Here is a 12,955-nt window from a genome sequence, read left to right on the forward strand (position 1 = left end):
AAGCCACCCGAAACTTCTACATACCTGACATGATAAACAAACTGCCGTTCGACAACAGAAACCTAGGAACATACAGAGAGCTGAAACAGGCACTATATAAATATTATAGCGAGAATGAAAATTAGAGCGATTCCTGTTTCTCTCTCCCCCACCACACATACACACACACACAAACCCACGACAACCCCCCCCTCAAAAAATTATCACTACAAGAACACAAAGAAACAAACACACCATGTCTAAATCCAACCCTATTTGCACAAAAAAAAAGAAAAAAAAAAGTTAAACTGTAATAGCAGTCGAAGTCTTTCACGCACGTACCAACAAACAGTAAAATCAACACCTGGCTTGTGACCACTATAGGAACACAACCATGAAACCACCACCCTCTGTCATCTATTATCTTCCTCAGATAAGCTCTGCTATGCTTCAAGGAAGAAAATTACTAACTTGCAAGTATCTGTTATACACACTTGTAATGCGTTATAAATATTATATACATATAATTACAACAGCAACTATGTATGCAATTCATCTGAGACATAAAAAAAAAAAAAAAAAAAAAAAAAAAAAAAAATTCTGTACAATCCTTATTGTAATTCTGTAAATATTATTATTGTATGTAACTTATACTGAGACATAATAAAATGTAAAAAAAAAAAAAATAATAATAATAATAAATTATTATTATTATTATTATTGAATTGTGAGTGAATGTTGCATTACTGCATTGTATTGTGAATTGTGTGCACATTGATGCCAATCCAAATTTAGGTAGTTTAAAAAATGTATATTCATATTTATAAAATGTACTCTGCATTTTGTATATCGAATTTTCGTACTGTACAGAAAAGAGAATATGTTTTTCATTGTGTGTGTGCAGATACTCTGTGTGATAGTAAACCTTATCATTTTCATTGTAAAAATAAATAAGTCGTTTATATAAAATAAACCTTATTGTAAATATTGTAAATATTATTATTGTATGTACTTTATACTGAGACATAATAAAATGTTTAAAAAAAAAAATTATTATTATTATTATTTAACCCACACATGACTGTACGAGACCCTACAACACATCAGTGACGACTCGTTGAGAAATAAGTAAGGATTAGAATAAAGAAATCTATTGACATTTTCTTGAAAAGCCAAAGACTGTAGTTGTTCGGAAACACATTATGGGGAAAGCATGAAACACTTCTACGTTGGTAGCAAAGCTAGAAGAGAAAATTCCTGAACCATGACTCGCATTGAACAACCAGACATCCATGCAAAATATCATTAAATGACTTTGAAATTTCAAAGGATACACCATGTGTTTCTCAGAAACTTCCTGTGGCACGTGCTCATCAGTGAGTAATGTAGGCTCAAAGATTAACCATGGATCTTGATTAGAGCAATCTGGTGGTTCCTTATTAACTTGTGGGCATCTGGGTAGTAAAGAGGTTGACTATTAATAACTTTATCCGTTATTTTGGAACGGAATGAGGTCATGTCAGTAGTTGGACCGATGGGTTTTATCTCTCTTTTTTGGAATGTCTTGGATATATGCTTCGATGTGTTATGATAGGTGCCATTTATTGAGTACATTTGGGGTGACAGAGAGAGAGAGAGAGAGAGAGACGCCGTAGGGACAAGAAGACATTTCGTGTCCAAAGGTATATAGTTTTATTCTTATATCATATTTTCTCATTAACTGCTTCGGAGGAGGCGATTTCCCTTCGTTATCTACATCCACCTTCCTTCATCTTCCACTGAAATTGCTGGTGAGCAGTTAAATCAAATGGCTTTTGCACGGGTCCAGAAAGCACGGCTTCGATTTGGACTATAGGCAATTTTCTGCTATTAGTTTTATGAATTTGGATTTTTGATTTGCTGATTTTATTGCATGAAATCAGCATCACGCACAATAATTGAGTGTCAGATTGACTAGTTAGAGCTACAGACATTAGACTTTATTAAGGAATTCATTATTTCGACTGCGGAAGGTAAAGTTTCATGAATGCGAAGGGAAAAAGTCCAGACTAGTTTTTGGAATCGATAAATACAATATGCATCACACGAATGTTACTCAATGGGGCAAAGGAACCTTAAGTCAAATAAATACAATTGCAGAGGATTATACATTTTGGCATTCTCTGTCGACAATGTCGGTGGAATAAAGACACAGGTCAACTCTTATGGAAAAATTAATCTTGAGGTGTATAATACTGGCATTGAAGATGGTCTGTGGTTGAAATAGCTGCAGCTTGGGTTGCTGTCAAATGAAGGAGGTCTTGTCTGGATAACGTCACTAACGTTGGAGATTTTGCCATGGATGTTACTACAGGATCTTAATATAACTGTTATGTGGATTGTGGTAGGTTTAGAATATTGTACTTTGATGTGTTCGATAATGATAGTTTTCAAGGAAATTTATTTCGAATTTAGTTTCACTGTCATAGTTTACCAGTTTCATTATTTTGGACTATTGTTGAATGAAAGAAAGAGTGAGAACATGCAGTGAGTGGCTACATTTTAACATGAAACTCAAGAGGAGCGCAATCAGCCTTCTTACTATAACTTTTCCTCGACAGTGCCTCCCCCATACCAATTTATTAGGCTCCCACTCTAGGCTCTATGTATGCCAGAGTATGGAGCAGCGGGATTATGCGCCAGCTAACAGGGACGTTTCCTGACCTGTTATTGACAAGTTTGGGCAGTATACTATCTGACAACCATCTGGTAGCCAAACCGATTTTTCTTACCCATTCTCGAAATGGAAGCGGTTATGGGTTTTACAAGTATGTTTGATAATATCATTTACACTGCATGGAGAAGACTGGGATCATTTTTGAATTAGAAAATTGGTGTTTCACTGGAAGGTAGATGGTAGCCATCTACCACCTAGTGTTGTTAGTTTCCTTCAACACGGAAGGTAATCTTTTACAGCCGGAATGCTCGCTGGATTTCGCAAAGTCCCTTTTGTGGAAACAGGTCACACCATGCGGAGGCGTGGTCAACTTGAATGGAGATGATGTGTATTGCTCTTCCCTGCCCATTCGTGACCCAAACATAGATCGCGATGTCAACAGCACACAGTATTCCCTGATAGCCCTTACAACTAGAAACAGGGCTCAAGTAGGCATACTTTCAGTGATAGAGTTACAACTGGTGCTTTTGAACCAAAATGGTCGCTGCTATTTCGGATTGACAGTTATTCCAGAAACTGGAATTCTCATTCTAGCGAGTAATACTATTCCTTCGCACAGCACCGTATTCTAAGCCATAAGATCAAAAACATTTTAACAATAGAAGGATGGTGTGCAAATGCAGTAAAGGAAAGCGATATAAAAAGTGATGACATTTGTAAGAGAGCACGAAAGAAGAAACAGAAAAGAAACTTCTGAAGTATTACGTGAACAACGAATGTTGATTACTGGAGCAGTAAACATCAGATGCAAGTGTGCTTGTTATATTCTGCAGTTGCAAATCCGAAGTATAAGTCAATATCTACACTTTTAATCTGCATACTGACCAACATTATAGAGATGAAATTGAAACATATACTCAACATTTCGTTATATGATAAAGAACATACAGCCTTTTGAAAGGTTCGCTTTGTATCATTAACAATGTTTAAACCTTTTAATGAAAACATATCTTGGTTAAGTATTATGATATAGTACAGCACGGTGAATATGTTCAACGATACAGCATAATCCCATTTAATAATATTGCAATGACTAATTTAAGTTTGATATATGAATAACTATTTAATTGACTTTGTCATTTCAGGTTGATCCAGAGATATTTAAGGATATTATAAGACATAAATTCGTGAGTTTTCTTGATTTCTTAGTTAATTTTCGGAAGTTAAATTAATTTCGAGAGATAATAATAATAATAATATTTTTTGACAAAGTTTATTATCCTCTTCATATATACAAAATATTTACAAATATACAATTCAAGTATTACTATTACATTTTTGTTCACTACAAATATTCAGTATTTAATGTTAAATGAATATCTTATTTAAATACATAATAATAACTAACAATGTATTTTCCATTTTTCCATACATATTTACAATGATTCATTTCGTGTGTTAAGAGAGAGATATTTTTCATATTAACGATATTGGTTGCGGTATAATTTTTTAGATAAATATACATAATTGTTTTTTCAGCATTTTGTCATTTACATTTATATTTTCATCTACAGTTCAATTAATTCTCAAATTATATTCACAGTTTATTTATCTATTTATTTTTTTTTTTACAATGACAAAGTTTATTATTCTCATCAGAAATTATTTACAAATATATAACTGAAGTATTACGATCACATTTTTTGTTTACTACAAGTATTCATTACAGAATGTTAAGTAAATAATCTTAGATAAGTACTGCTACTGGCATGTAATGTCTCAACTGCATCCTCGAAGCTTTGAATTAGCTTATTCGAGATTTGTCATCCTCAAATAAGCTAATTCAAATGAATGACCTGAAAGGTTTGATCAAAGTGAAATTGCCGATATATCCTGTGTTATTGCATCTGTCTTAATGGTTCACATTCATTTTTATTGTGGGCTTCTTTTTGAACTAATTAGGAGGCTTTTTTTCACAGTGGCAGCCTTCCTATGTCTTCTGAACTTTTAATTTGTATCGGGTCTGAAGTTTGTGACTTCCTTATGAATATTTTGGCATCTCTGGTCCACAAAATTTCTATTTTTGGTTTCCTTGCTTGGTACATCAGATTCTGGTTGAATTGTTAAATATTCGGATAGGAAGATTGGTGTGTTGTCTTGCAGTGTGTTCAAGCCCTTGGCAACTGGTTTTTTCTGCCTGCTGGCTTTTATGAGATTGTCTCTTGTGGATTTGCTCGTAAGACGAATTATGACTGGTGCAGGTCGTGGCAAAGCTTTGGTTTTTACTCTTCCTAGGAATCCGATTTACGGTCTGAATGTCATTAAGCTGTAGGGGGATATCAATTGCGTAGCCTATAATAATAATAATAATAATAATAATAATAATTATTATTATTATTATTATTATTATTATTATTATTATTATTATTATTATTATTATTATTATTATTATTATTATTATTATTATTATTATTATTATTATTATACGAACAACTGCTCTTTGGGAATCACGAATAACAATGGCCACAAGCGCTAATGTACATTGGGCACCATACTCGTACATGGACTCTTAAATTCCAACCCATTACGATTCGTTCATATACCTGAAACATGGACAAATGGCATCAACAATCGCACAACAAATCTCATCCAAAGAGCGAACATTAATTTAAATATTCTTGAACTTAACATTTCAAACTAACACCCATACACTGCTCTGAAGTCAACGGACACCAGAGTGTGAGGAATAAACGGCCAGCAGTCTTATGACCTTAATAATATGTAGACCTCCTTTAGCTGCAAGGATGGCATTCTTTCCACAAGCATACGATAGCGATCATTGAAAATTTTGGACCATTTCGTCTGTAGGCATATATTGAAGTCCTCGACTGTTGTGGGGTGGACGTCCGTTCATCTCACACGACACTCCAGTTCATCCTACATATATTCCATAGGGCTCTGTGACGTTCATATTCACGTGACACGGTTCATTGTCTTGCTGAAAAAGGCAATGGTCAGTCCATTAAAAACGCCACGAAATAGGAAGCATCACATTGTCAACAATGTTCACATACCTCTCGGATTTCAATGGTCTGAGTCCCAAACCAGAGAAAGGACCATACCGCCAACTGCGAATTTCATAGTTGGGATAACGCACTCTGATAAGAGATGTTCACGGCATATGCCACACTCACACCTTCCTATCTATTCGGTAGAGGGTGTAACATGATTTGTCACTTCTAACACAGCTTTTCAAGCTTTAACGTTCTACTGTACACGCTTCCTGCACCTCTGAAGCCGATGCTGCATTTTGGTTTGGGTAATGTTGGGAGATACCATGGAAACTCATGTTGTGAGCCTCGGTTCTCAATGTTTTTGTGCATATTAGTGTTCCATTCGATGCCAGGAACTCTGCAAATGGGCCGACAAATGGCTGTTTGTACATATTATCCTTCGTAGCACCCTCCTGTCAAATTCGATGAGTGTAGTGGGTCGTGCACTGCGAGTAGCACTTCAGTTAACTTCCTATGCTTCCATCTCAGCATTTTATCACTGATTGCTGAACTGAAATGCCCAATTAGTCAATAATTTCCTGAACAGATAGATTGCCACATCCCTTTAGTCCTTCACCCACCTTTACTTTCTGAATTGACTGACCGATTCAATATTTTTTCTTGATTCTGTACTTGTTCATTTTCACACTCACTCGCCTCATTGGTGCCTTCACACAAACGCATTTCCTTCCACTCTAAATGCTTACGTTTTCCTGAATTTGCGGTTCATCATTTTCGGTGAACAGAGCTCTCTAGACACTTAATATCAAAACCATTAATATGCATTCGATCAACGTTATATAAATCCTTATTTCTGTCAAACACAGACCACAAACCTACAAATTCTACATCGTTCCTTCTGCACAACCAATATATCAGGAGGGAAATGGAATTTATACACCTACTAATAAATAATTACTTGAGGCAACATGTGATGGGGGAGGATTAGGGTGAGGGAGTATTGTATTTTGTCATAGGATCAGAAGTGCTATCCATAATCAAAGTGATCACATTGCCTTCGATTGGCGAAAGTGACCATGCGATCTTGACTTGGGAGGTTTTGAATCACGAGGAATATTCTATCAAGAAGGGGTATATGTAGAGCTGCCAGGAAGGCGATTATGCCAAGCTAAGAAAGAAGCTTAAAGCTGTGTCATGCATACAACACTACAGGGTAAGGATGTTAGTGATGCATGGGAGATAGTTGAAGGTCATCTAGAGGAAGCAATATTGAATTCTATACCTAGGATAAGGAGGATCAATCAAGTAGGAGTTAGATGGATGAGTAATATCATTAATCACGAGCTCCAGAAGAAAGAAATTCTGTGGAGGGTATAGAAAGAGAACGTTGAACAGGAAACGCTTGAACAGTACAACGCTCAGGAAAGACATGTGACCAGCATGGCAACGAATGCAAAATCAGATTACGAGGTGAGTCTAGTAGAGCAGGTAAAAGGAAATCTCAAAGATGTCTTTGTTACGTGGCAAGTAAGAGGAAGAAGAAAAATAGAAGATTAACCTTAATGGTAAAAGGAAATCTCAAGCAGGTCATTCGTTACGTAGCACGTAAGAGGAAGAATGACTATGGAAGATTAACCATAATGAGTGATGATGGTCACGAGGAGACAGAAGTGGACAAAATATTTGAGTTATTGAGTGACCACGTAGCAAGAATATATCATCCAAGTGAGGTTACTGCCTTAACATATGTGAAAGACACTAATGTGGGAACAGAGGTGAATAAACTAGAGGTCTTAGGATAGCAGAGAATCTCAAAGTAAATGCAGCTGTGGGATTAGATTGGATATCAGCTAATAGTTTGCTAGAATGTGCAATGGAATTGGCAATGCCTCTGACCATTTTATTTAATTTAAATCTCAGCTCTGGTAGAGTTCTAATTCAGTGGAAAGAGGACAAAATAATTCCTTTACATAAGGGAGTTTCTAAGAGTTCAGTAGAAAATTATAGGCCAATCAGTATCTCAGGCGTGGTGGTAAACATATACGGAAAAAATCGGTCAAAAAGAGAATTCAAGAATGCGTGGATGAAAATATTCCACTTCACAAATATTGAATATAATTGGAAGGGTCGGTTATGCCTTAGTAATATACAAACTTTTTATAACAGCGTAACAGCTGAATTGAATTACGGAAATGGCTATGATGATTCCGCTGGATTTTGACATTGATATATGTATTGGGGGGCATTTCACATGGGGAGAGAGAGAGAGAGAGAGAGAGAGAGAGAGAGAGAGAGTTAAAGTTTTAGAAGACATATTACTAAGGTTGCTAAGATAGCCATTAAATTACTTAGCTGTTGAAGAACACACTAAGAAGTACAGATGAGGAATTTGGAATTTCCCTTTATAAGGCCTTGATACATACGCCAGGGTGTCAAGCGGAAGGAATACTCAGGTCTATTAGTAAGGTCTTGAAGCATTTCTACATTCCAATGTTCCTGACTGAAACAAAATAGGATGGCAGCTGATAGTTGGTGATGTGTTATTCAATATAATCCAGAACTTCGACATAAGAAAAGAACGGGATATTATCATAATTATATTTACTTTTACAATAACTTTATTTTTTTAAAGAATAAAAGAATGAGCTGTTTCCATTAAATTAATTTATTTTTGTTTAGAAACCTGATGAGGCTCAGCTCCTCGAAGAAATAACTCAGGTGAGTGTGCACTTGTTTAAAGGGTTTAGTTTATTTATTATTCTAAAAGAATAAAAAGAAATTATCTTCTTTTTCTTTTATACCTGCAAAACGAGTTTTAATTCTTTTAACAGTTTCAGCAGTATTGTGTCGCTAATTCCAGCTGTTAACGAAAGATTAAAATCCATGGAATGTCGACAGTCTCTCTTTTTAAGTTGTATTTTTTATAGATCAATTCCACAAAATTTCTACCATCTCCTCAACTCCGTGAGAAATGATGGCTGAGAAAAGTTTCCAGCTGGCAAAAAGAATCAAATTAATGAGGATGAGGTCCTTATGTCGATGGAACATCATGGACTCCAACACTGTGTTTGATAGGAAATTAAACTTTTTTTAATCCATAATAAAATAATGGAAGGCTGCCTAATATGGAAGTGCACACGACCAATAATTTAGTTGTCAGTAATTCCATCCCCCTGAAAAAAAAGTCTGAAGCTAAATCTTATTTAATTTGATATTGTTTTGCTATTTATACAAAATTACTGAAAATAGATGTCGGTATCATGCTTTCATTCTGTTATTTTAGTTACATATTGCAGTCCAGTCGAGTTCAAACATTGTGCTCTTTGAACAAGTACTTCACTTTTCTTCTAAATTAACTATTTCATACGGTCTTATTCATTATTTTATGTTAGAGGATTGAGATGTTTTTGACAAGAAAACAGGGGATAACATTAGCTCTAATTTATGCTAATAATTTATGCTAATAAAGTAATTTATGCTAATAAAATAACTTATGCTAAATATTTTGCCGTAATACTAATCAACCAGCTTCTCCAATTGTTTTCTGGCTTCGAGTGCATAGCTGAAACTCAATGTATATCACAAATTGTAAACTCAATCGTTTCGATGAAATGCAAAGAAATGTTGTCAACTAACGTACATCAAAAATATAATTTGCAAAATATTTGAATGAAATCTAATATTTGAATATTGGATTTTTAATGTTAATCATATCCTGAACAACAGTTACTGTTTCATTTTCGATGCCTCTGTAAAATGTAGTGAGCAAATGCTTTAAGAACATCTACATGAATATAATTTGTAACAGCGATAAATAACTGACTTTCAGTTCATGTTTAGTAACTTGATATTCAGTGGGAAAAATATATTTGTTGGGTATTGTAGAATGGAATGCCTGTAAGAGTCAGAATAAGACTGTGGATTAGCATCCATAAGTCCTGAGACTTCTAAAAATATTTCACAAGGTTTTTCAAAACAAAACAAAATATTTTACAAGTGATATTGATGTGATTCTGAAGAATCAGTGCAGATGAATTATGGCCTATTTGGTCGAGTAGATGATGCTGCTCTACTGGTTTGAATGACTCTATGAAATGGATACTTGTGAATATCTGTTCTCATAAATTCATCTGTTCGATATAAATTACACGGAAATTTCGACAGATTTGTGTGAGAGAGAGAGAGAGAGAGTTGTCAGGAAGAATGAATTGGAAATAAACCTCCCCAGATTTTCTTATAAGTAGAGGCGTTAATCATCACCATTACCATCTGATGCAACTACAAGAATCTGCTTTTTTGTTTTGCGAATAACGACCTAAGGAAGTAAACGAATTGCATGCTTCGAATACAGTCAAGCATTCTGAGGGAAGACTTTCGTTCACCAGCCAAAAATATGGGAACAGTATTCTAAGTCTGCGCGAATTAGTGGAGCACTATTTTATAATGCTGCGTAAAAAAGGTATTACGAATTGAGAAATGTTTGAAACGAAAAAGGACGCCAAGCTTTTTTGTGACTGATGAGATTATGGTGCTTATTTCAGATTAGCTTAGTTATGAGAAGTAATCCAAGACGAGAAAGCTGATTATGGTCGGAGATAATAATACTGCCAAAAGTGAAAGAAAGCGAGGGAGCCAGCGATAGTCTTTCTTTAATTTCTTTCATGGAAACTAGCAAGATTGCATTTGGGCGGCATTATATTCCCCTACTTTGTCCTCACCCTAACTGAGAATGGAGAGGACATTAGATTTTAAAGCATTCGTTAAAGAAGATCTTGAATCGCGAATCACTGAAGCACGGAAACCTTTTGAAAATTCAAAAAGAGGAGTGAAGAGTGTTGTTATCAGCCTTGTTATCAGTGTTCTTATTTCTTCAAAAGGATTGTTTATTCTTTTGTAGAATTTCGATGAAAAATCGTGAATATTACAATATTAATATAATTTTCTTAATAGCATTTACTGAAGAAAATGAGAAAGGAATGTGACGGCAACTGCGCTATTTTGATTCTTGCGAGCAATCAAATTAGAATCCATGTAAGACACCACGGTCTATTTTTCTACGTTATCTAGTTAAAAATCGATTTTTTCAACTGAATTCTGAAATGGGTGCGAAATAGCTCAAAAAGTTCTGAGGCAAGATTCAAAATTGTAAGGTATTTTTTAAAATTGATGCAGTGACTTTACAAGTGAATTGCTTAGTAACTTTAAAAGTATTCAAGATCGTCAGTGTGGTTCTACCAATAGTTTAAAAGTTATCCTTCACAAAAAAATTCTTGATTTGTTTCTTTATTAATTTAATCCATTATATTTTTACGAGATTATATGAACATTAGATATGTGGGAACATTGAATAGATTAATAAAATACTAAAATAAGAGCCTAAACGGTTCCACACTACCAAGAATCATTTATTTATAAAAAGGATTAGTATTTTGATTGCATAACTAAATTAAAATTTTCATGAGAGCAACAATTTAACGTTTGGAATCACAGTTGCCTTGGTTATCACTGCTTAAATGACACGAACTTAGCTCACAAGTCCAATATATTCGTCTTTTATTAGTGCGTTTAGGTTTCAATTGATTGAGCTCCTGCATATGAAAATATTTTGTTTATTAAGTTTGACGGATTCTTCATGACGTATATCAAAGGTAATAATGCATTCTATGAATATATCCATTTATGCGCACTCAATGGACAAATCGCGAATGGATAAGCCTGTAATCTGAGGCAGCAACTCCATTAGCTGCAGTGCTGCCGGAGATTATTATAGCCATGCCTCTTGTTCACCTGCGCTTCGGCGTCTGTCGCGGATTTCTGATTTCTGATTTCTCACTTTATGGCATTCCAAGACATTCGTTCGGATTCACGTCTGTGTACCTTGGAGGCCACTGGATGGTACCAAACTCAGATGAGTGTTCCTCGGTGCCATGCTTGGTGGTTACTGCGATGAGATGGTGTATTGCCTTGCTGAAACAGGCCAAATGCTGCAGGTCGCGCAAAGGCTATGAAAGTGTGTAGGTGATCAGCCAGAACATTCTAGTAGTTGTGTTCAAGGACCTCTCCAGACACACTTGAACAGATCTGACGTGGCACGACGGGCTATGACTTGATGCTGTGTGCGCCACGCCAGACCCTTCCATCAGCTCGACACAACTGATAAAGGGATTCATTAGACCACACTACTTTGGTCCACTCTGCAGAGTCTAGTGTTGATTTTTCCCACACCTGGCGAGACGCAGTGTCCGATTACGAGGTGTCAACAGTGTTACACGATTAGGGCATCGGCTCCTGTATCCAATAGTATGCCGTACCTTTGGTTTGATGACTCTCCTTGGACCTCCGACATTGAAACTGGATGACATTTGCTCCCCCGTTGCGCTGAAGTTGGTCTGTATGAGCTTGAACAGTCTACGTCGACTCCGCTCATCAGTGGCATGTGGTCTGCCACTACTTGCTCCCTTGACACTGCTACGTCCGTTGAAGGTATCCTCATTGTAGACCCTTTATACAGTTGCCCTCGAGAACCCTATGGTTCTTACCACTTGGACGATAGAATGCCCCATCTGATAATACATCCACGATCAAAGTTGCTAAGGCCGCCAGATTTACCTATGTTGGTCGATTACGATACACTGATGGGAAGCCCCGATATCTGCCTATTTACTATCTGCGAGGGGTTGGGGTATACTTCACTCTGCGCTTACGATGCCAGTCTCAAATTTCCATCACTCCTGTCTGTAATGTTTTGTCCATTGAGTGTGGAGCACAACGTTAGAGTACCTTTATAGAGAAAAAGAGAGACAGGTGCCACTGGAACAAGGATTTTCCACAGACTCTCTTCAGGAGCTGGAGGAAAGGAGCGATGGCAGGAGCTCAACTTTATCTTTGGGTGCCATCTGTATGAGAGGGGAGGTGAAAGCGTTGGAGAGCAGTTCAGAAGACATAGCTTCCATTTGAACAGGAGGCAAATTTTCTTCAGTTGATTTTTTATGAAACTGGATTTTGAATTTTTTGTTTGTTGGGTCTTCATACTTTTGGAGCTTCATTTATTGTTCTTGAGAAGAGGCTAAGTATGATGTAGAGGTTCTTGTTGTAAGCTACCTGCAGTAAGCTGCGTTCTACTTCAACAGCTTTCATACCTCTTTTATTTAACCAAGCCTGGGTTCAACCAGAATACCTTCCTGGCAACGAGGATAATTTCTGTGTCTCATGGGACAGACGAGTTGACGTTCCAGCGGTCGTCCCATTCACCTGTGTAGTGCCAAACGACACGATTTTGGGGGTAGTTGGAGGGAAGGTGTTCTTT

General features: G+C 36.2%; 1 protein-coding gene across 1 annotated transcript in view; it reads left to right on the plus strand.

Moving 5' to 3' along the window:
* LOC150106073 (uncharacterized) overlaps positions 1-12,955 on the plus strand; it is a 158,417-nt gene that overhangs the window by 101,369 nt on the left and 44,093 nt on the right. The window contains exons 11-12 of the mRNA XM_090394622.1: positions 3,781-3,822; positions 8,329-8,367. Of these exons, the coding sequence (XP_090250748.1) occupies positions 3,781-3,822; positions 8,329-8,367 (81 nt within the window). The remainder of the gene's footprint in view (positions 1-3,780; positions 3,823-8,328; positions 8,368-12,955) is intronic.

Source organism: Typopeltis vanoorti, chromosome 6 (genome assembly GCF_054136105.1).
Source record: "Typopeltis vanoorti isolate ZY-2024b chromosome 6, IOZ_Tvanoo_1.0, whole genome shotgun sequence".
Taxonomy (NCBI): Eukaryota; Metazoa; Arthropoda; class Arachnida; order Uropygi; family Thelyphonidae; genus Typopeltis; species Typopeltis vanoorti.